The 22,919-nt window shown below is 34.9% G+C and overlaps 1 protein-coding gene across 1 annotated transcript in view; it reads left to right on the top strand.

Moving 5' to 3' along the window:
- SATB2 (SATB homeobox 2) overlaps positions 1–22,919 on the top strand; it is a 232,445-nt gene that overhangs the window by 118,548 nt on the left and 90,978 nt on the right. The window contains exon 7 of the mRNA XM_069070136.1: positions 7,508–7,980. Coding sequence (XP_068926237.1) covers positions 7,508–7,980 — 473 coding nt within the window. The remainder of the gene's footprint in view (positions 1–7,507; positions 7,981–22,919) is intronic.

The following is a 22,919-nucleotide window of genomic DNA, read 5'->3' on the forward strand; positions in this document are numbered from 1 at the left end:
GACAGTATATAAAAGGAATGCTGAAAAGTGAAGGGAGGAAGGAGAAAGCATGAGGAGACCCTGCTCATCGGTATGTTGAAATCTTTCAGCCAGTTGTTGCCTTGGATTCCCTCCTTAAATGGAGTATGTGGGAGGAGGTTTCCTATATCTATCCTTCATGCTTTCTAGTCATCATCATCAAAGAATCATAATAAAAGCTAGCATTCATATAGAGCTTATTATATGTCAGGTACTATGCTAAGCACTTTACAATTATTACCTTTTTTGACCCTCACAACAATCTGGAAAGGTAGGTGCTATTATTATCTTTAGTTGACAGAGGAGAAAACCGAGGCAAACCAAAGTTGGCCCAGGCTCACACAGCTAGTAAGTGAGACTGGATTTGAAATCAAGTCTTTCTAACTCTAGGCCTGGCACTCTATACACTGTTTCACCTAGGGTGCCCCAGAGGCTTATGAGTTTTAGAGTTCCATTTTACAGGAAAATGAGTTTCTGGAGTCAGTAATGAAGTCCAGTAAAGCAGCCAAGTGAGAAATGATGACCAGAGAGAGTGAGTAGGCCATCCTCCATAGATTAAAGAGAGAGTGAGGCAGAATGGAAATGAACAGCATGGCTGTGGTTTCTGATGATACCAAAATTGAAAGCAGGCATTCACCAATCATTAAGTTGGCCTCAGAGTGGTCATAAACCAGGCCCACTGTAAATGGTAAACTTGAGGAAAACTCTCAGACTTGGTAATGTCTCTTATTCATTTCCTGTTAATCATGTTGTCATATGAGCATAAATTCCAGGATTAATCCATTTCATAGTTTTATTAACTTCTACCAGTCTGCAATTCAGGGTTGGAATAAGCGGGAATGGTTTCTTGTTGATGATCACCAGTTGAGAACTGAGCTGTTATTGATGGTGGTTGAAATGAGAGAAGAAATCCCAGGATTCATCATCTCTTCTGTTCATTGGATAAGTAGGATTCTGTCCTCTATAGTACTGTTCCCAGGAAGTGATGGATTAGACAATAACTTGAGTTCTTCTGGGATTCCTCAGGGATGGATCAGGAATCTGGGAAGTATTCTGCTTGTATGTCATTCCACTTCTCTGTAGAGTATCTGTTTGGGTTTAATATATTGATTCTGGTTGAACTGGGCATGCAGTTTCTGAAGCTGTGCCTGGCTATAGACCATCTTCTTCTTGACCTTATTTTCCTTAGTGAAACTGTCAGTCAGAACTTGGATTTGGACTTGGGGTTGGGCTTTGGGGATGAAGCCTCCCTGTCAGATTCTATTGAGTTCCCAAGTGAGTCTGATTGGTGAGTTTTTCTTTTCCTGAGCCAGTAAAGAATCATGTACTATGACAACATTATTGTAAGGTTGGATGGGTCATGACCAAGTGTTGTAATCTGAGTTTGAAAGGGAGGTCTTAAAATGGTCTATAGTTTCCCCAGGGATTGAAATCTTGTTCTACCTGCTCTGAGGTGAAGAGCAGGGAGCTGAGATGTGTCAAACCAAAGAAGAAGGTCTGATGGGAAGTTTTGAAAATTATTTTGTTGTTTGTATATAAATATTTGTGGATAAAGTTCCAAATATTTTATGACTATTTACAAGATTTTTTTGTTGTTATTTTTCCACCCCTCTGAGCTGAGTTAGAATTATTAAGTCAAACTCATGGAGGGCTCCAGAGTTCAAATAATTTGCTTAAGAAAATTGCAGAACTTACTGTTATCTTCAGGTAAAGAGTTCTTCCCAACTCAATTTTTTTGAAAAGTAGTTGAGGAAAATATGACAAATTAAAATAATAATTGCATTTCTTTATAAACCAATGAGAAATACTATACGTTTTTGGCCAAAACATCTAAATCAGATTGGAATTAGCTCGGAAACTCCACCTGTTAATTACTGTAATTATTATTTTGTTTATTGTATATTGACCTTATGAAGGTGAATAAAACATTTAAACAAGCAAGCTATCAACCAATCAACAAGCATTTATTATGAGTCTGCTATGTGTCAGACTGTGTGCTGTGAATTCAAATACTACAATGAAGGAAACAATCCCTACTCCCAAAGAGTTTACAAGTGATTAGCCACTTGTATAATTTTAGTAAAATGAAATTAACTTTCTAATGTTATTTTGGAAAAGATTAAATCTTCAATGTGTGAGTATTGTAAACTGATAATTTCTTATGAAGTTGCCATAATCTCAGAGGTCAAAAATAAAAGATGAAATAGCAGAAACTTTCCCTAAATATATGCAAGTTTAAAACCATGACTTTTAAGAGTAGAATGACAACATGAATTTTTTTTTTGTTCTGAAGGTCTGAGAAATGATGACAAGCATCAGGGTTCTGAAATGTTCCAAAATATACTTTCTAAATATATTAACAGTTTTTCTTTAAATGACTTTAGAGTTCTTATCAACCATTAAAGAAGCTGTGATGTTTGGTTATATTTACAACATGATTAGCTGAAATGCTTAGTAATTGAGTGTCCCAATAAGGTTTTTTTTTAATGAACTTGCCCTCCCCTTTTAATTTTTTTGTTGAAAATATATATAAATGTTTTAGTTCACTTTTCTGCCATAGTAATATTATCGATTAGCTCCATGGGCTCTGTCTTCGATAATTCAGGATTTTATGGTGTCTTATCCTCAGGAGCAAACCTTATTGAGTATCTCTGTGGTTGTAGATTACATAGGGAATTAGAATTATATAATTTTGAAGCTGTAAGGTAATGCTTCATATATACTTACCTTAAGATTTATCCTAGAATAGAACATGGGACAGCTAGGTGGCACATGGAAAGAGTGCTGGGCCTGAAGTCAGGAAGACTCATCTTCCTGAGTTCAGAACTGGCCTCAGACACTTAGTAACCATGTGACCTTGAGCAAATCACTTAACCCTGTTTGTCTCTATTTCCTCATCTGTAAAATGAGCTGGAGGAGGAAATGATAAACCACTCCAGTATCTTTGCCAAGAAAACTCCAAATGGGGTCATAAAGAGTTAGGCATGACTGAAAACAACTGAACAACAAGAATAGAACTAATTTTTTCTTTATGTTCTCTAGCCATCTGTTTTTCTTTTGAAAGAAGAGAATAGGGGGGAAAACCCTAATCTAGTAAATAGAGAATTTGGGTTATTTGGATGCTAGTTAATTGAGAATTTACTGTGTATCTAGAGAACTACTAATTAGGTGTTTAAAAAAATTGTATTACAACTGTGAATTGATAGGATGACCCTAAACAATGAACCTTACCCTTTACTTCTTATTTCCATAGTAAAACAGCTAATTTGTTTGCCTAGCAAAGCTTTCATGAGAACTAATGGTATGTTCCTAAATGGTTTTGATTTTTTCAGATATGACTGACTGGTAATCACAGGTTACTGTAATAATATAAAATAGAATCAAATTGACTATTACTTAAAAAAAACAGATTTCCATTTAAGTTCATAGTAGTTTCTTTTTAATAATTGAATTTATAGATTAAAAAAGAAAGATGGTTATGACAAAGTAATACACATGAATGCAAGGAGGAGGTTGCTTTCAGATTTATTGAATAATAGTTATTAAGAATATAATAAAATTTTTACATAAGTAACTTAAATTAAGTACAACTCATGGGAAAATTGCACCCAAGTATGTCTTCATTTTCCCTGTGTACTTTTTATATTGACACTAGTCATTGAGATATGTATGTATGTATATATATATATATACATATGTATATATATATTTGTAAATAACTTGATTTAAAAAAAAATGTTCTTGCCCATCTGAAGTGCTATGAAATTCCTTGAAATGGAATGTAGTTTTGAAGCAAATTCACTTTCATTAGTAATTTAAACAAATTCCCACAGACTTTTAACTCTCTAGCTAATCATGTATGTACTTAGAAGCCTTGAATCATTTGAATGCTTAGGAGCCATTCTGGGGTACTTTTGCTCCAGTCCCCTGAATTTGAACTCAGAGGACCTCCATTCAAATCCTGCTTTTGTGCTTAATAGCCAGGTGACCATGGATGGGACTCCCAACATCTCTGAGCTTAAGGTTCCTTATCTGAAAAGTGGGAATAATAATATTTGTACTGCCCACCTCACAGGGTTGTTATGAAGAATGTATTTTGTAAAACCGAATGGCTTATACGAATTTGAGAAATTGCTATAACCTTGAAACCTTATGTATGTATAGCTTTCACGGGGCAGCTGTGGAGACTGAAAGAATGCCTATGTGAACTGGAGTGGTTTTAACAAAATGTCTCCTAAGTTATTTGGAATGTCCAGTCAGTAACATAACTCAAGTCCTATGAAGCCTGATCTGAAACAAAACCTTCCTGAACTCCCCTGAGCCAATCAGAAATGCGAAGGAGGCTCCAAACTCATGTAGGTTCACTTGGGGCCTTTCTTTAGTTCAAATCTTGTAACTAGGAGGAGAATCAATGAGCGATTTCTTATATTGTCATGGGTAGAGGGATATTATAGTCTTATGAACCAGTGAATTGCTCCTCTGAATGGCCTCACCGTGTAAGTATCTTGCTGTACAGTACCGTGTTTCCCCGATAATAAGACACTGTCTTATTAATTTTTTTGGACAGAAAAACACCAGAGGGCTTATTTTCAGGGGAGGGCTTATTTTAATGAACATTGACAGCAATTTTAATAAACAGGTAAATGTGAACAAAAAATGTACCTTTATTCAATAACGAATTCAATAAAGAACAGGATGACGCGCTCACTGCTGCAGCTCTGATTGGATGCAGCTTGGAGCGTGGCATGCGTTTCACGGGGGGGGGTGAAGGGGGGAGATGGTGCATACAGAGGGTACCGTAATGTAGCGTGTAGTGCAGGGGATCACCTTCACTACAGTAGCAATCTCAATAGGGCTTATTTTCGGGGGAGGGCTTATTTTAGAGGAATCTTACACAGTAAGGGGAGGGCTTATTTTCGGGATAGGTCTTATTATCGGGGAAACACGGTAGAATCAGTGTTACTCCCACCATACTGCATCTCATGCTCTTTTGGAACTTTACTATGCTGGTATGCATAAAGTTGGAAAGGCAGTTTATCTCACCTTGTTTTATCTTTGACCTTTGCCTCCAGTTTGACAAAAGAAACTTTTATTAGAAACTGTCTATCCACTATGGAGATTTTTTTTTAAGAATTTAAAATAATTTTAAGATATAAGAAAATAATCAAGATACTGACAATAGAAAACAAACAAACCTCCAAACCTAGTTTAATTACCAAATGCATATATCACTAGAGGTATCTCCAATTTAGATTTTCTTCTAGTGTTCTGATGCATAGTAGCAGTACATTGTTTTTCTGTTAAAGCTTGATGGTTCTAGCAAAATTATGAAAAACATTTATAGAAATCACAGTGAATCTGAAAGGAAATCTTCAGAATTTTAAAGGAAAAATAAGGTGAACTAAAACAGCTCCTCAAAATATGCATTTCTATAAGTAAAATGGAAAATGACATTTGTCTTTAAAAACCATTTTAGGGGAATTATTATCTATTATTGTTTCCTGTTATTAAATACTCATTGATCGCAAGAAATCACTTCCGTATTACTTACTAAATAAGTTGTTTGCATCATGGTTACATTCTGGGGGAAAATTATCTGAGAACCTGGTTGTGTAGTGGTATGGATGCTGGAATCAGGTTTTTGGAATTCAAATCCTGACATCAGCATTTACTACTTTTATGACCACATGTAAGATGAATATAATAATACTTGAACTACCTCTATCACAGGAATATAATGAAAGTATTTTAAGTGTTGTATATGTTTTATTTTTATGTTAACATGAATTATTAAAATTATCTGAAATATAATTTTAAAAATCAACCATATGTTAGCTGATGGAGTAGTAAGCATTTACATTTTTTAAATATTGCAAGGGGTTTGCTAAAACTTGTATAAAGAAGAAGCTTTTATCACTACTGAATATTTGGAAACCACTTCTCTCTTATTGATGGAATATTCTTTGGCTTAAATGTGCCATGTTGGAAGAGAATAAACTTCATAGAAGATGACTAAGTTGTTGCGAGTTTAAATATTGAATTTTAGAAAGTGGTTAATCAAAGAATGTGGGGTTACCAAAGATTTTTCTCTTAGAACACCAATATTTGGGAATTCCTTGAGAAGCCATGTCATTTGAGTAGAAAAGAAAAAAATGGTTGAAGTTTCTGCTTTTGAATCTTTTTAAGATCAAACATCATTTATTGCTTTAATTGATTCTGGCTGAGATGAAAATATATGTTGTGGTATTAGGAGGGTGACTCAGGAGATTGAACACAAGACTTGGGCTTGCTATGTCCTCAGTTTATGAAGTCTCTACTTAATTTGCACAATAAGAATAAGAAGAGTTTTCCTTTGTAGAATGTGTATAGATTAACAGAGGATATCTAGCTCTTCTGAATTTTCATTATATTTGCTGCTGGATTTGGTTCTAAGAACACTTACCTCTACATTTAATCAACATATATATTCCTTCAATGGGAGATGATTTAAAGGTATTGCTCCTAAAACGTGTGATTGCAAATATTCAGCAGGTTGCTCTTGGACTATGGATTTTCATAAAGGAGTGTATTCAACCAAATAATTTTTAGGGGATTAAATTAAAAATTGAACTTAAAAAAATCTGAAGAAAATTGTTGATTACTTGGGAAATTTATAAAACATAAGGCAGCCTCTTTCTCTCCACTGCCTCCCAAACCTTTTATTTTAGCAAACGAGCAATCTTTCACTTTCTCCATTTCAAGAGTTGATCCTTTTAGTCACTAAATAGATAACAAAATGATAAACCACATTAGGATAAATTTAATTGCATGTAGAGATTTCTGATAAACTTTCTTTCTAGCCTACATTCATATCTTAATCTTTCTAAAAAACAAAGAAACACACATAACTCTTTCTTCAAATAGTTTTCTTCTAAAAGCAGTTAGCAATTGAATAGACAGATGAAGATATACTCTGTTTTAGGTGTTCATAATTTTATGGTGGTGTTCATAATTTTTATAAAGTAGGTTAAAAGTTAATTTGGTAGGAGATATTGTCCTTGTTATTTCCTGATAATCATGAACTATGTTATTGCCCACAACCTCCACAAAGAGAGCAGCTGGTACTTTTTTGCATGAGAGTAACCTAGGGAGTTGATGGAGCTTTTGAATATGGGAAGAGTTCAGATTGTGTAGATGTTGATTTTTCTATTGGCTATTCAGTAAAATGTATTCCTCAAATAATTTCAACAGAGTGAAAGCAGTTGATAGTTTTGATTTGGAATATTTTCTGGTATGTTTTAATTGAAGAGACTTTTGCATGAAGGCAGAAGTTATTTTCACTTAAAAGGTACTAAAGGTACTTTCTTTACCTTTGTACACATTTTTAAGTAGGGGGAAAAAAGTCTGTTTGAACATACTATATGACAAAAGCATGACAATTCAATATTAGCTATTTTTGTAGCAACTATGTGATTTAAAATAGTGAAATTTCATTTCTATCTTTTGACAGTGGAAAGAGTGGAGAGAGAAAACCTCTCAGACTATTGTGTTCTGGGCCAACGTCCAATGCATTTACCAAATATGAACCAGCTGGCAACCTTGGGAAAAACTAACGAACAGTCTCCTCATAGCCAAATTCACCACAGTACTCCAATCCGAAACCAAGTGCCCACATTACAGCCCATCATGAGCCCCGGTCTTCTTTCTCCCCAGCTCAGTCCACAATTAGTAAGGCAACAAATAGCAATGGCCCACCTGATAAACCAACAGATAGCTGTCAGCCGACTATTGGCTCACCAACACCCTCAAGCCATCAACCAACAGTTCTTGAATCATCCCCCCATCCCCAGAGCAGTTAAGCCAGAGCCAACAAACTCTTCAGTTGAAGTTTCTCCAGATATCTACCAGCAAGTCAGAGATGAGCTGAAGAGAGCCAGTGTTTCTCAAGCTGTGTTTGCTAGAGTGGCATTCAACCGTACACAGGTATTATTTTCTTTACTTTTTTATTTGCATCACAAATGCTAAAGGGGGTACATGATTGGTTCATTCTGTGGTAAGAAAATGTCTGGGGAAGAAATTGTGACAGTCTGATATAAGTGCTATAAACCTTTCAATATGAACTAGATAGATTTTCAGCTCAGTTAAATATCCATAGCAAGTGGCTTCACATTATCCATATGATGGTTATATTTACTGGTAATACAATATAAAATCATATTAAACTCATTATTTATGAATTTTCCTTGAAAGAATTTTAAAATAATCTGATAATGAGTTTAATTCAAAGAAGATTGTGAATATTCCTTTTAATTGCTATATTTCTCTCCACTAAAGGACTCCAAAGGCCTTTAAGCAGCATTATTCTAGTCTATAGTGATCAGAATTATAGTTAAGGAAGATTGCAGTCTTCTTTAATAATACTGTCATTTATCTACTGAAGAAACATTTCATGACAAATCAACATTTTATTTTCAGGTTTATTTGAATCTCTGATTATATTCTGACTACATATAAAGTTGGAAACGGTTTTATATTGCTTTGAATTTTAAAAAATAGGTGAATAAGTTTAAAAAATAGATTTATTAAATGCTTACTGCATTCTAGGCATTGTGCTAATCACAGGGTACACAAATAAAAGCAAGCAAGATATTTCTTGCAACAAAGGTTTTTTTGTTACATTATAAGATGAGGAAGACAATAGAAAAGGGAATCTGTGAATGGAGGATGGGGTGTGAGTGTAGAGATTATTTGAAAGAGACTTAAGGTGAAGCCAGTTTATCAGAACTGAAGACCAAGGTGCAGATTCTAAGCTTGCAGGGGGAATGTAGAGAGAGTAGGAATGATTTTTGGATGATAGATAGAAGCAGCATAACAAGGAGATGACCAGAAGTGGCGTGGAAACTTGGTTCTGTGTAAGATAGGACACAAAAGCTTACCTATGGAGTCAGGTGACCCAGGGAAGCATCCAAGGCTATTTGGAGAGGGGTGGGGGAATTGTGGATGATGACTATAGTGTAGAAAGCATGGTGAGTCAATGACTTGGAAATGAAAATACAGTATACAATAATTTTTATCCAAATAGAATGAAATAGGACTAAACACCCCATTGGTATGTTGTTATATAGTTTGGTCTCCTGAAGATGTTTCCTAGCCAGTATCTTTTGTCCATCTTTATGAATTAATGATTTTGGGGGGGGGTCATTACCATATTGAAAATGACAAGTTTAAAAGGCTCTGATTGAATCATAGAAGCACAGTTTTGTTATTTTCCCTTTTCCATTAAAATTTTAACATGTCTCTACCCAGAAAAATCACTTTCAATCAATATGAGTTTGACTTCATGGACTAATCCTTAAAGGAATCAAGTGGAAACTAGATAGGAATGTATATGTATTTCCTTTTTTAAATTCTGTTTTTAATTTAGGAGAGCTTTTCATCCCATGAGGATCATAACCTGTTGTTTATAAAGCTTCACATAATCAAGGTAGATGATACTGACAGAATGACATAGTATGAACTTAAGCAGGAAGTCATTGAGCCTGTGACTGAGCTTTACTATCAGTTTTAGTAACTGAAAATGAGACTATTCAATGCCCCAGGAAACCAAGCTTTGCTTTTTTTTTAATTTTCTCATTTTTATGAGAAGTCCAGTTAATAGAATCAGCTATTTACATGTGGTGTAATACCTTAAAGAAAAATAAAGGGCGGGGAGCTAGTACAGTACAGAATGGTAACAAAGTATAACTCCTGTTTGAAAGGAATCTGCCTCATAGTTTCAGATAGCACTGAGAATTAAAAAGTATCTGATTGTTTTTGATGGACACCAATAGCATCTTAAAATCTTTGAATTTAGTTGGTTTGCTATTTAATATAACATAATTTTAATTCATTTTGAGGTTCAGGAAATAGTTAAGTAATATCCATCAGATGTCTAATATCAAGTCTAATATAAAATGTTTTGCATAACTTGTTACCCAACAATTCATATTTCCATAATCCTTTAGATATTTGCATAGAAAGTCAGACTATGGTACATTAAAAATAATTTGTGAATAATATTGACAGTTTAAAAATATAGCATTATAAAATGCTTCCCTGCTTTTTCTTTTCAAAAAAACTTTAACTATAGTATATTCATTCATGATAGCTAACTTTTTTGAAGTAGTGATTTCTACAAAGATGAAGTGTTTAATTAAGCCAAATGCTTCCTTATAAATCTGACCCATGTCCCTTTAGCTTTCTCAGTTAAATAATAATGTAAAATAATAAAAATTAAGTAAAAGAGCTCCCCCCCCAGAGACTGTCTTTAATAAATTTTAATCAATGCAGTCTCATTTTTTAAAAAAATCACAAAAATGTAGCTTGTTTGAGAAAGTGACCCTCCACCCACACTTTAAGGCAAATTCTACCCTTGATTCTTTGTGGAGTCAGATGAGGTTAACTTTTATCAATATGATAGTTTATGTGTTTTTTCCCCCTTGTGTGATCTCCTTTAATTTGATGACACAAATATATACTGCCTAAAAAAAGAAGATAAAAATAAATAATTTCTCTTTTTGGGAAGGGAAAATTCCTAGAAATATGAAACATCAGGCTTGATTAACAGTGCCTTGGGGGACTAAATTCACATTATAAACAATCCTGAAAACCACCATACCAGGAAATCAGATCTGTAACATGGGTACAGCATTCATATAATTTAAGTGGCAATCTCTGGGAGATCATCAGGCCCTTGATCACAGAATAGTTTTAGGCTTCAGGTTAGTGCCACTGGTTACCAGAACAGCATAGGATTTTTGAGCTGTATAGGACCTCGCTCTTACCACCTCATTTTACAAATGAGAAAAATGAGGGATAGAGACGTATAATCACTTGCCAAAAGTCACACAGCTATAAAATAACAGAGCAGAGATTAGAACCTATGTTTATACCATAGTGCTTCAGCTGAATGTTATTTTATATTCTGACTTTCCTTCCATTTTTAAAAAATATTTGTCCTGAATGAAAAATGTACCTGCATGTTTTTCTATTTCTGAAGACTCTAATGCCAGATGAATTTTTGGCATAACAGTTTTTGAAAAATGATCAGATAGTATAGAGTTATGATGAACCTATAATACCATGTCATGCACACAAACAGTGACAATAAAATTGGTAGATTATATGAATGATAATGTCACAAGTATTTGTTTTAGGGTGACAAAGTGAGTGAGATAATATGCTCAGTAATTTCAGTTCAAGTGGTACCCTCTATTCAAAAATCACTATTTTAAGGGCGGCTAGGTGGCACAGTGAGTAGAGCGCTGGCCCCGGACTCAAGAGGATCTGAGTTTGGATCCAGCCTCAGACACTTAACACACACACACACACACACACACACACACACACACAACTAGCTGTGTGACTTTGGGCAAGTTACTTAACCCCAACTGCCCTCCAAAAAAAACCAACACTATTTTAGGGGGGAGGAATGGTTTTTCATCTTTTAAGTTCTTCTCCGTGCAAAAGTGTTATTGATGGCAGAAGGAAACCTGGGGTAGCAAAAACCCAAATCAAAAACATTGTCATCAGCATTATTTTTAACTTATATGTCCTATTGATCTTTTATACTGCAGGAGGACTGTATAAAAAGTAGTCTGCTTTATCCTATGTTGTTTGAAGAATGACTGTTATTCTTTATCAGAATCACCCAAAATTTTTTTCAGGCTTCAGATGTTTCTTTTAACACCTACTCCTAAAAAAGGTACAGGATCTGGTTTGATATGATAGCCACCCAACTTCATTTAAATTTTTTTTAAATCTTAATATATCTGAAGATCTAATTTTGTGGGAATATTGCTAGCTAGATTTTGGAGCATGTGTACAATAGAAACAAACTGCAAGCAAAATCATTTTTTTTTTACTAGTTCTGTTAACAGTGTCCTGTCAGTAATGGCACTGATGAAGTCAATAGGAATAAAGAAACCTGGAGGCCAATGCTAGCATACTAAGCTAGGGTTCCATTTTAAAATCAACCATTCTGACTTTGCTGAAACCTGAATTTCTTTATGTTTGACATACTCCCTTTCACAGATTAGACCCATGGACTCCTGGTAATTTACTTGCCTACTTTACCACATTGACACCATCATTGTATCTCAGTTTGAATTATTTGACCTCTTGTCTTTCTATACAGTTTTTATTTGTAGTCTTATGACTGTGTGAGGGCTTAATTTTACTGGAGTGATCTGGGGATATACATTAACCCATAATTAAGTATAGCTTCATAAAATATGTACAGTGAAGATTGCTTAATAGATAAACTGTTCTATAATTTATTTGAAAATCCAATGACCTACATATTCAGATGCTCAGAAACCCCTCTTCCTAGCATTGTTTTTCCCTCAGGATCTCCCATCTGAACAAATCTGTTAAATGAAGTAGAGGACGCTTTGATCCAAAATATGCTAAATCCATTGGAAAAAAAATGCCTTGTCACACATGAGTCAGAGCAATACAGTGTCAGAAAAGTGAAATTTGAGGTAAATTACTCAGGTAATTCTGATATTCTAGTATGATTATTGGATGTCCTGTTTTTAAAATCCTCTCAGTGAAAACAATTACATGATTTTTGTTTTTACTTGATAAAATAGTTGCAAACACCTGAATTATATACAAGATAGTTTTTAAGGGGGGCGGCCAGTGGCTCAGTGAGTAAGAGCACTGGCCCCAGCATCAGGAGACCTGGGATCGGTTCCGGCCTCAGATACTTAGCACCCACACAAAACAACTGGCCATGTAACCTTGAGCAAGTTACTTAACCCCAATTGCTTTAAAAAAAAAAAGATAGTTTTTAAGGTTGTTGCCTTTTCTCCTTTCTCCACTTTCATTTTACTCCCCAAAACTTTAGCACGTCGCAAGTTTAATTGCCATTTTTTTTTGTACTGGATAACCTCACTGGGCCAATTTTGTAATGCTATGATTTCATTAGAAGCAGAAGTTTGCTATTATTCTGTAACAGTAGAATCACTAATTTGGAATCTCTCTTTTTCTTTAGTAACCACTGAGTTGGCACAAATTTTTTTTGTTGTTGGGCGATTAGGGTAAATATGCATCCTAGGTCTGCTCTGATAGTATGTTAAAAAAAAGTCCTCCTTCATGCAACTCCTTTGCCTGACCTGTCCTCATTTATTACTTTTTTTTATGGGAACATATTAAAGCTGCTGTTTACTCATCAAAACCACATATTAAGAGGAACTTAGCACCAGTATCACAAATACAATTTATGAAATCACACAGCAACTGGAGAATGTTTTCAATGAGTTGGAAAATTGGATATCACGGAAGCTGGCAGTTATGTTAAAAAGCAAGGAACTTGAATTTCTCATGTACAATGGCACTAGACATTCATAGTTTGCTTACAATTTGTGTTGTACACATGCCCCAAATTACCAAAGCCTAAGATTTCACCACGCCTTCCTTGATCAACATCATGTATTTGAAAATGACACATTAATAGGACTCTTGGGAGGAGTAATGTGTGGAAATATATTGAAATCATAGGGATAAAAAGATTTTATGAGCCCAACCTGTCAACTGGAGCTTTGTTTGTTTGTTTGTTTTTTAGGGAATATGCCTTTGAACTCTTTTGTTTAGTTATGCAGTTTGCTTCATGCAGTAGTAAATCCACTATACTTGTAAATTATACAGAAAGAGAAAATTTCTTGCATAATTTTCAGACTCCATTACTAAATGATATCTGCTGGTAGATATCACTGTTTCTCTATAGTCAGTCACATTACAGAGTCCAAGAAAGTCACACAATAACAAAGATGGATGTATATCCCAGGAGCCTTGACTCCATGGTTCAGTGCTCTGGTTATAAGATTACAGGTGAAAACCTGCATGGAAGAGGAAGTCCATGCATTGAAAGATTGACTCTAAATATGAAATGTTGCAGATCAGGCATGAACATTTTATTGAGTTTCAAAATAAATAATATACAAGCTTTTGACTCCAAAACATTAAATTAATAAAGTGGGAAGACATGATACTGCTTGCTTTTGAAAATAGCAAGCTTTCATTTCAGACTCACTGGCTTGAATTCATAGATTAAAAGATTATTATGTTAGTATTAATATCTTCCAGAATAGCAAAGTCTAGGAACTATCACCATCTGATAGCAGAATGGTGATCCAACTGGGGGTTCCATGCTATTTCCTACTGCACAGTTTCCTCACTTGTACACTCTGTTTCCTACTGCCTAAATGTGCTTTTACTACAAATGTGACTTTTACTAACTCACCTCTTTTTTGGTTATCTCAACTGAGAAATAGGTCTTAACTGAACTTTAGACTAAAACAAATAATTATTGAATTTCTACTAGGTACAAGATACTGAGGGAGGCACAGATATAAAGAAGACATAATCTCTGACCTTGTGGAACTTATCACTTAATGGAAAAATAACACACACACGTGTGTATATGTATATGTATACACAGATATGTACACACATACATAAATAGACAGATTGCCTAATGCAAAGTAGAACATTAGTGTGTGAGAAAGCTAAGTAGTACAGAGGAAGAGAGAGAACATTAAAACTGAGGAGATCAAAGAAGTCTTCCTGAAGAAGATAGAACTGGAGATGGGATTTAAAGACTAAAAATTTCAATGGGATGACTATGGGAGTAAGTGCTTCTATTTACAAAGATAAGACCAGAGGCACAAAATTAGGAGGTATTTTCAGACACTGACAAGGAATAAAATTTACCTGGTATGTGATTGGTGTGTGTGTATGTATGTATGTATGTATGTATGTATGTATGTGTAAAAAGGGAGTAGAGTGAGATAAAGTTGGAAAGGTGATTGAAGCCAGATTGTGGAATGACATGCCTGGCAGACTAAGGCATTTGGATTTTATTTAGTAACCAATAGGGAGCCATTGAAATTTTTCATATATATTAATGTGAGTGTGTATACATATTTGAGTAGAGAAGAAAATGATTAGATTTTTGTATTAAGAAGATTAATTTGACAGTGGTGCTAGACTGGTTTGGGGTATGGAGAGAACAGAGGAAGAGTGACTTTTTAGAATGATGGTCTAGGGCAAAAGATAAAAAGTACCTGAACTGGAGTGGTAGCAGCAGGAATGAAAAGAAGGATAGAGAATGTTTGCAGACACTGGAAAAGCAGAATTTACAGGACTTAGTGATTGATTGTATACTGTGTGATTTTTATATCAAAATGTTTGTTTAATCATTAATTTACAATGAAAAAGAACATATAAAAACGAAAGAAATAAGGGTTAAAATGAGAAGTTTTAGATCTGTATGATGAGAAAGCTGTTAATAGAAATAGCAATTCAAAATAATTATGCAGATTTGGGTAGAATTCTGTGTTTGTAAACATGTTGAATTTGAGGCATTGGCAGGACTTCCAAATGGAAATGTTTCCCAGGTAGTTGATGATGCTGATCTGGCACTAAGGAGAGATGGTGGGACTAGACATAGAGATTGGCTGGCCAAAGGCTCATTGAATTTAGATTTGAAGGGGAACTTAGAGATCATTTAGCCTAAGTTGCTAATGTTATTTTGTTTGCTTGAAGAACAATAGTAATAAAAAACAATAGCAAGCATTTTAGTACCAAGGTGCTATATCTGCAGTGAGCATTCCCAACAATTATAGACCTAAGCAGACTACTTTGTCACCTTTGAATCCTCCAGGGACATATGGTTGTTGTGTTCCCATGTGTATTGTACATTCATGAGACATAGAGCTATCAAGAAGCAACGTTTCCTAAAATAATACACAAACATACAAAATTGTATGCCCAGGGAATTATGTTAGTACTTTGTAGTTTGGAATCTTAGTGCCTTTTATTCTGTCATTTCAACAAGATCTTAATTACACATTTATCAATTTTCTTAGAGAGAGGCAAAGACATTCTCATCACTTTGTGACCAAATGTTGACCAGTAATTATGCAGGACAGTCAGTTGTACTAGCCAGTGCTGAAAAAGCTCTGAGTCTCAGATATATTCTTACATTCAGTTGGCCCTTACCCTCTACCACCATCACCAGAACACATTAGGTGAGATTGCTCTTCCCTTCCCTTCTATCTCATATTAAAGCTACTCATTTGATAAGAAAGCAAATTGCAAAGACATAGTGAGGAAATGGGAGCATCTATTGTCTAACTTCTTTCTGGAAGTTTGGCAATGAAATAAGTGCAGAAACAGGGGCACATAAATTAAGGGACTAGCTCAGCTGAATAGTGCAATGTAGTAGAAATCTTTAGTTTGTTTGTAGGCAGGAAAAGGAGCCAGTAGAGAGGAAGAAATTATAAAAATAAGAAAGTTCTTACCTGGATTAGAGAGAATTTTTGCTGATAGCCTTAACCACTAAACATGCCCAAATACTTTTGAAGTAGGAAGTTGAATATATTAGTAGCAATATAGATAGAAAACCTTTTATTTTATTACTTTTTTTTAAAGCAATCAGGGCTAAGTAACTTGCTCAAGGTTACATGGCCAGTTATTTCTGGGTGTGGTGCTAAGTATCTGAGCCCTGATTTGATCCCCAGGTCATCCTGACACTGGGGCTGGTGCTCTTACTCACTGAGCCACCTGGCCGCCCCTAAGCAATAGGAGTTAAGTAACTTGCTCAAGGTTACACGGCCAAGTGTTTCTGGGTGGGTGTTAAGTGTCTGAGTCCGGATTCTATCCCCAGGTCATCCTGACACTGGAGCTGGTGCTCTTACTCGCTGTGCTACCTGGCTGCCCCTGATAGAAAACCTTTTAAAAACCTGTTCTTTATATTTAGGATCCAACAGTATCATTAGGAATGAGAAAAAATATTGTACTTTGTTTTAGGAAGTTATTGCTACTCTGACCAACATGATCTTTTCTTTTAGGATGAAGGAAGGGGTCAATTTACTTTCCTCTTCAAATTCAGATTTCACAAAAATGTAAAAGATATCCTCTGTATATGTGGTTTTATGTTTTTGCCATGAGGAGATTATCAGCTTATTTCTCACAAATCAGGGATTCTCCATCATGTGATAATGATTTCCTCTGTTAATGATTTATTCAGATTTAGACCAACATCATAGGTATGAAAGATTTCTTATTGTACTAATTGACCAATTTCCCAAATCCTATGGAGTATGTGTGTGTGTAAGATTATAGTTTTACAATCACAGTTTAAAAACAAGGAAATATCTAAAAAATAGACCTATATTATATTGGGACATAAGCTAAAATCCTTATAAAATAAGTACTATTTCACTTGTATTTTCTCCCAACTATTTAAAACATTAAAAAATAATATTGGCTTTTACTTACATAAAAATGTAAAACAAAGAAATTTCCTAACTTAGTCTGCTAGTTCAGTTGATATTTCTATCCTGGATTTAAATGTGCATTTAGTAACATTAATGAAATTAATCATCAGAAATGTAGATAGGGAAAAATATATTGAATCTGCTCAAGATAGTTGTAAGTTACAATTCTGTCAGGTGATGATATAATTTGCTAACATTTTTTATGCTTAGAATACCATCACTACAACAGAGAACAATTTTAGTATAAGAGGAGCATTCCATTCCTCAGTAATTACAGAGGTTCAAGCTACTTGAATCACTCAGAGATATGACTGGTGGTGAATACATTTCTAGACATTTCTATTGAATCAATCAATAAATCAAAGACATTTTAAATTAGGTGTAAAAAAATCCTTGATGGAATCCTGGAAAGAATGAAGGCCATTAGATGAAGCAAAGTTACATATATTGGGTTTGGACCAAGGAACCATAGTCAAGCTCTGTGGGACAAATATTAAAAGGCAAACCAATTCAGATTATGGAATTCCAGTGTCAAGCCAGGATATATCCACTCCAGTCAAGCTCATTCCAGTCAACCTCATTAGGGAAGAAGAGAATACCTGCTCTCTCCTTTTCTCATCCACTGGTATAAAGAACTTTAAAAGATCTGGAAGATTTCATACTTCCCATTTGCATCCTAGCAGTGACCCTGCAACATCTGATGCAGTATCTGTATTATCAGCAAACATCTAGACACCTCGAGAAAAGGCCCTTTCAGGAGACTGCTAAACAGTGCCAAAGTAGAAGAAGAATCTCTGAGTTACTCTATTTGCCATGTGTTTGAAGCGTGATCCCACTTTCCCCTGGATTCTATATATACCTGTGGAAAAATGTGTCATGGACTTTTTTTGGGAAGGGCTGTTTCATACCAACCATAAACTACTATATATATGAAGTTTCATACCAACTAAAAGCTAATCCAGTTTGGCTGGCTAATTGATGTCAACTACAATTCAGTGGAAGAAGCACACCTGTGAAGCTTTGAGTACTAGAAAACCATTCCCCATGCCCTCAAAGTCCCTGCTAGTAGTAATAACTACCTTCTGGAGATACAACTTGAACTGCTAATGTGGATTGAAAGAGTGGCCTAAGAATCTGGTCTCTACTTAGATGTTTTTTTTTTGCTTGCTACCTTGCAAATATTATCTTAAAATCACGATAAAGTAGATAAAGTGCAGGTAAGAGGACCTAAGTTCACAACCACCTCGATCATTTACTAGGTGTAGGACTGTTAGAAAAATCATATAACCTCTTTCAGCATCCACTTCCTTTCCTATAAAATTGGAAAATGGTATCTGTAGTATCTACATCACAGTTTTTGTGAGGATCAAATGAGATTATATTTATATACTTTTGTATGTATATATAAACATACTATATATGTATATAATTTTGCAAATCATTAATATATTCTTATTTTAGAGTAGGCACATTCATTCCTATTCATTGGTACTGTGAGTAGAACAAAAAAAAATGTAGATAAGAGGTTTAGAGGTAGAAATGATAAAATTTGACAAGTGATTAATGTCTCAAACTTTTTGTTTGTTTTAGGACCCTTTTACACTTTTAAAAATTATTGAGCACCCCAAAGAACTTTAATTCATGTGGGTTAAAAGATATAGATAACAATATTTATCATATTATAAATGAAAGTATTAGTATCATTATGAAAATAGTTTTGACCTCACAGATCCCTTGAAAGGCTCTTAGGGACCCTCAGGAATCCTCAGACCATACTTTGTGAATTGCTGGATTATATCATTGGAGGTGAGGGGCACTAAAGAGTTGAGTATGATACTGAAATTTTAAACCTGGGTGATTATAAGAATGATACTCTCCATTGTAATAGGGAAGTTTATAAAGGTGGTGGGGAAAGATGATTAGTTTTATTATAGCTATGTTGAGTTTGAGATGCCTATAAGACATCCAGTTCAAAACATGTAACAATCAGTTAATGATATATGACTTGATCTAAGGAGAGAGATTAGGGCTGGATATATAGAACTGAGAGTGTTCTGCCTAAAGATGATAATTGAATGCAGAGGAGTTTATGAGCTCACCAAGCAAGAGAGTATAAAACAGTTTTTAACTTAGGGTTTGTGAATTTTAAAAAATCCCAACATATTTTGATAACTGCATTTCAATATAATTGCTTTTCTTTATAATTCTATGCTTTTTGTCTTATGCATTTAAAAGCATTATTCTGAGAAAGGGTAAATAGTCTTCACCAAACTACTGGGGGTGGAGGGGGTCCCTGACACAAAACTGGTTAAAAAACCTTGTTCTAGGGAGAAAGAAGAAGAGAGCCTATCATAGCATTTTGGGACACACCCCTCATTAGTGAGTATAACAAAGATGATGATCCAGCAAAGGAGACTGGGAAGGATTGTTCAGACAGATAAGAACCAAAAGAAAGTGACAAAAATCCAGAGAGGGGGAGAGTTTTTGAGTGTCAGATTCTCTATGAATTGATAAAGTTCCTCCTATAGATGCGAAGATTCTTGGTTCCTTCCTGGGAAGCCTTTTTTTCGGGGGGGTGGCGGGAGGGAGTCTTTTGACACAACCAAAACTTGTAAAAAAAAAAACACCTTTGGGTAAGTAGTCAACTTGAATCATCCACAGAAACCAAGAATAACCAGGAACCTTGAACTTTTTGAATGAAATAGTCATGGTGCCAGATACTTGATATTTCTACAAGTTTTCTGTGTACCCAGACATGTGAAAAAAACTTGTAATGTGGGTCTAAAATGACGTGATTACTTCTTCTTTTTCCTTTTGGGGTATTATATGGCTAAGATTTGTTTCCTTAGGTTGTAAGTGACTGATATTCCCATGCCTGATGCACAGTTTTTGAGCAGTACTTGTAGTTTAAAGACAGTGGGGATAGACAGGGAAGAGGGAAAGAGAAAGAAGATGTAAAAGATGGCTCTATTTATCTCACTGTACCTATCACTAGACTAATATAGGCAGATAGAAAATGATAAGCTAGCTTGAAATGGATTCTAAGTAACTTCTTCATGCATCTTAAAGTCTGGCTTTTATAGAAATAGTGTGGCTAGTCTTTGTTTTTGTTTCAAGAATGTTTTGTATCCTGAAACCTCTTCATGTTGTCTTGCTTGCTTTATAAACCCTGTGTGTAAGGTGGCAAAAGGGAATTTTCCCTGCATGTACAAGAAGAAAAAAGCTATCTGTAAAGAAAGTGCTTAATTTAATAAGTTGCAGATTTGGAGAATATGGAATATTTGTTTCTAGAGCAGAGTTCACACTGCCCCAAATTTCAGTTTCCATCAACCTAATTGGTATTCAATAAGCTGAATGAAAAGATCCTGAATACTTTGTGAGTCAGACTTCCAGTACGTGCCTAACCAGAGCCTGCTGCTGGCTGCTAGGCAGAGAACTTCTATTCCCTAGAAACAGCGGAATTCTTCAATGTTTGTAACGCACCTCTTCTGTGATCGCTTCACTCACTGTATGTCTTTAATCTGCCTAAGAGTAGTGCTTATGTGTGTATTCATATAGACACATTTGGAGATATGGAGTCTTTAAATTCCACCATGAATATATTTCTATAACAACACATTTGTGTATGTTCCCATTGTACACATATATGCACACACACATTTATACATACAGAGGGCATTGCTTTAGGTACTCTCTTCCCTGCATTAAAAAAAATGCATAATCTGTCTTTCCTAATAAAGAAATATTGTAATAAAATAGAAGCTTTATTAAACTAATGCAATAACAACATTTTCTTTGAGGATTTAACAGTTCATTTTTAATAATAAAAATCAAATTGTCATTGTTGTGCCCTGTATACATTTTATTCAAATCAGACTAAACACTATGGCTTTGTGGCTAAGCGAGGCTCTCCAGAGAGAGAAGTATTTTTAGCATTAGACAAATGAGCTTTAGGAGTCAGGTTCATAGCAGAGTTGTAGGATGTAAATATGCATCCAAGGTGAAACCTTTTTTTTTCCATATTGGATCACAATAAGAACAATGACTATCAAAGGTATTTAGAGAGGAAAGAGAATGAAGACCAAGAGGGAGAACATTGTCTACAGCTAAGGGAAGTCAGGTTGCTTATTTAGATGGTAGAATGTCAAAGCATTCTATTGCTGTACAATTTTTCATTGTCTCAGCTAACCCTGGATTAACCTCTAAAATCTTAAGAGATTCAGTTCAGTTTTTGTGCCTGGCCTGGGCCTTTGGTATGAACAGGCTTTCTCATGAGAATTCCAGTACTTCTGGCTCTGATCCCAGCTGGACCTAGGAATTTCAAAAGTGTGTGAAAATGAAGACTAATGAAAATACATTAGCCACCAAGAACACTGGTGAACCGGTTAGATGCACTTAGGGAACACACTTTTATCTTTTTAAAGTAACTCATTGTCTAAGGATGCTTTGTTGAGGAGATTGAGTATGAATACTGCAAGATGTATTCAGTTTGCCATTGGAATGAAAAACTGTCACAGTCAAAGCCAAATATTGATTATAGTAGCTCCATATGAAGTACAATTTATATGTAATTCTTTATCAAAAGTGAACTAAATAAAAAGAACTTAAAACTGCTTGTTTATTGTATTTGATCTGGTTTATAACTGGTGTAGTTTGTGGGGGAAAGACAGTGCTTGTCCTTGGCTAGAAAACTGATGGGTTAAGATGCTGATCTCTACTTTGCTCATCCTTTTGAGGATGATTATCATTCAAATATATATATATATATATATGTACATATATATTACGCAAAATAAACTGAATTTTTATTTATTAGACATACTTTGGCCTTTTAGCTGTTAGTTCTTCCCTGGTCCCTTAAAAACAGCAGCAACAATTTTAAAAAACCTGCTTTTTACTTAGCATCTGTTTTTGTATGTATTTATCTTTGCACATGTTGTGTTTCTTCCTCACCTTAGAATGTAGATTGTAAACTCCTTAAGGTAAGAGACTATTCAGTTTTGACTTTTTTTTTTCCCCATCACTTACCATGGTGCCTGGCACATCACATAACAGGTGCTTCAAAACATATTGATTATTTAATTGTTGGAGTTCTTTGAAAATGTTTCCTCAATAATATTCTTAAGAAAATGCTAAGGTTCTTAAGTGAGTGAAATTAAAATTAAACTTTTAAGGATATCTTTTCCCATCTGCCCCTTACTGGACATTTTAAATCAAAATCCAAAACCATTAAAAGCACCACTAAGGGGGCAGCTAGGTGGCACAGTGAATAAAGCACTAGCCCTGGAGTCAGGAGGACCTGAGTTCAAATTCAGCCTCAGACACTTGACACACTTAGTAGCCATATGACTTTGGGCAAGTCACTTAACCCCAATTGCCCTCCAAAAATAAAAAAAAAAGCACCACTAACCACTTTATTCCCTTTGTTAAGGGTGTGGAGCGGTTACTGTTGGCTGAAGCATTGCACTTAATTTACTTCATAATTTGGGTGGAAAATGCATTATCGTTAAAATAGCAGGTTTAAATGCAACAAAGTAGAGTAAAATGATTTAGAATCAGAGGGTCTGGATATGAGTCCTAGTTTAGTTACTTTCTGCC

The sequence above is a fragment of the Petaurus breviceps genome, unplaced genomic scaffold, assembly GCF_028583685.1.
Source record: "Petaurus breviceps papuanus isolate PSGF00001 unplaced genomic scaffold, PetGlider_PUasm1.0 90804, whole genome shotgun sequence".
Classification (NCBI taxonomy): Eukaryota; Metazoa; Chordata; class Mammalia; order Diprotodontia; family Petauridae; genus Petaurus; species Petaurus breviceps.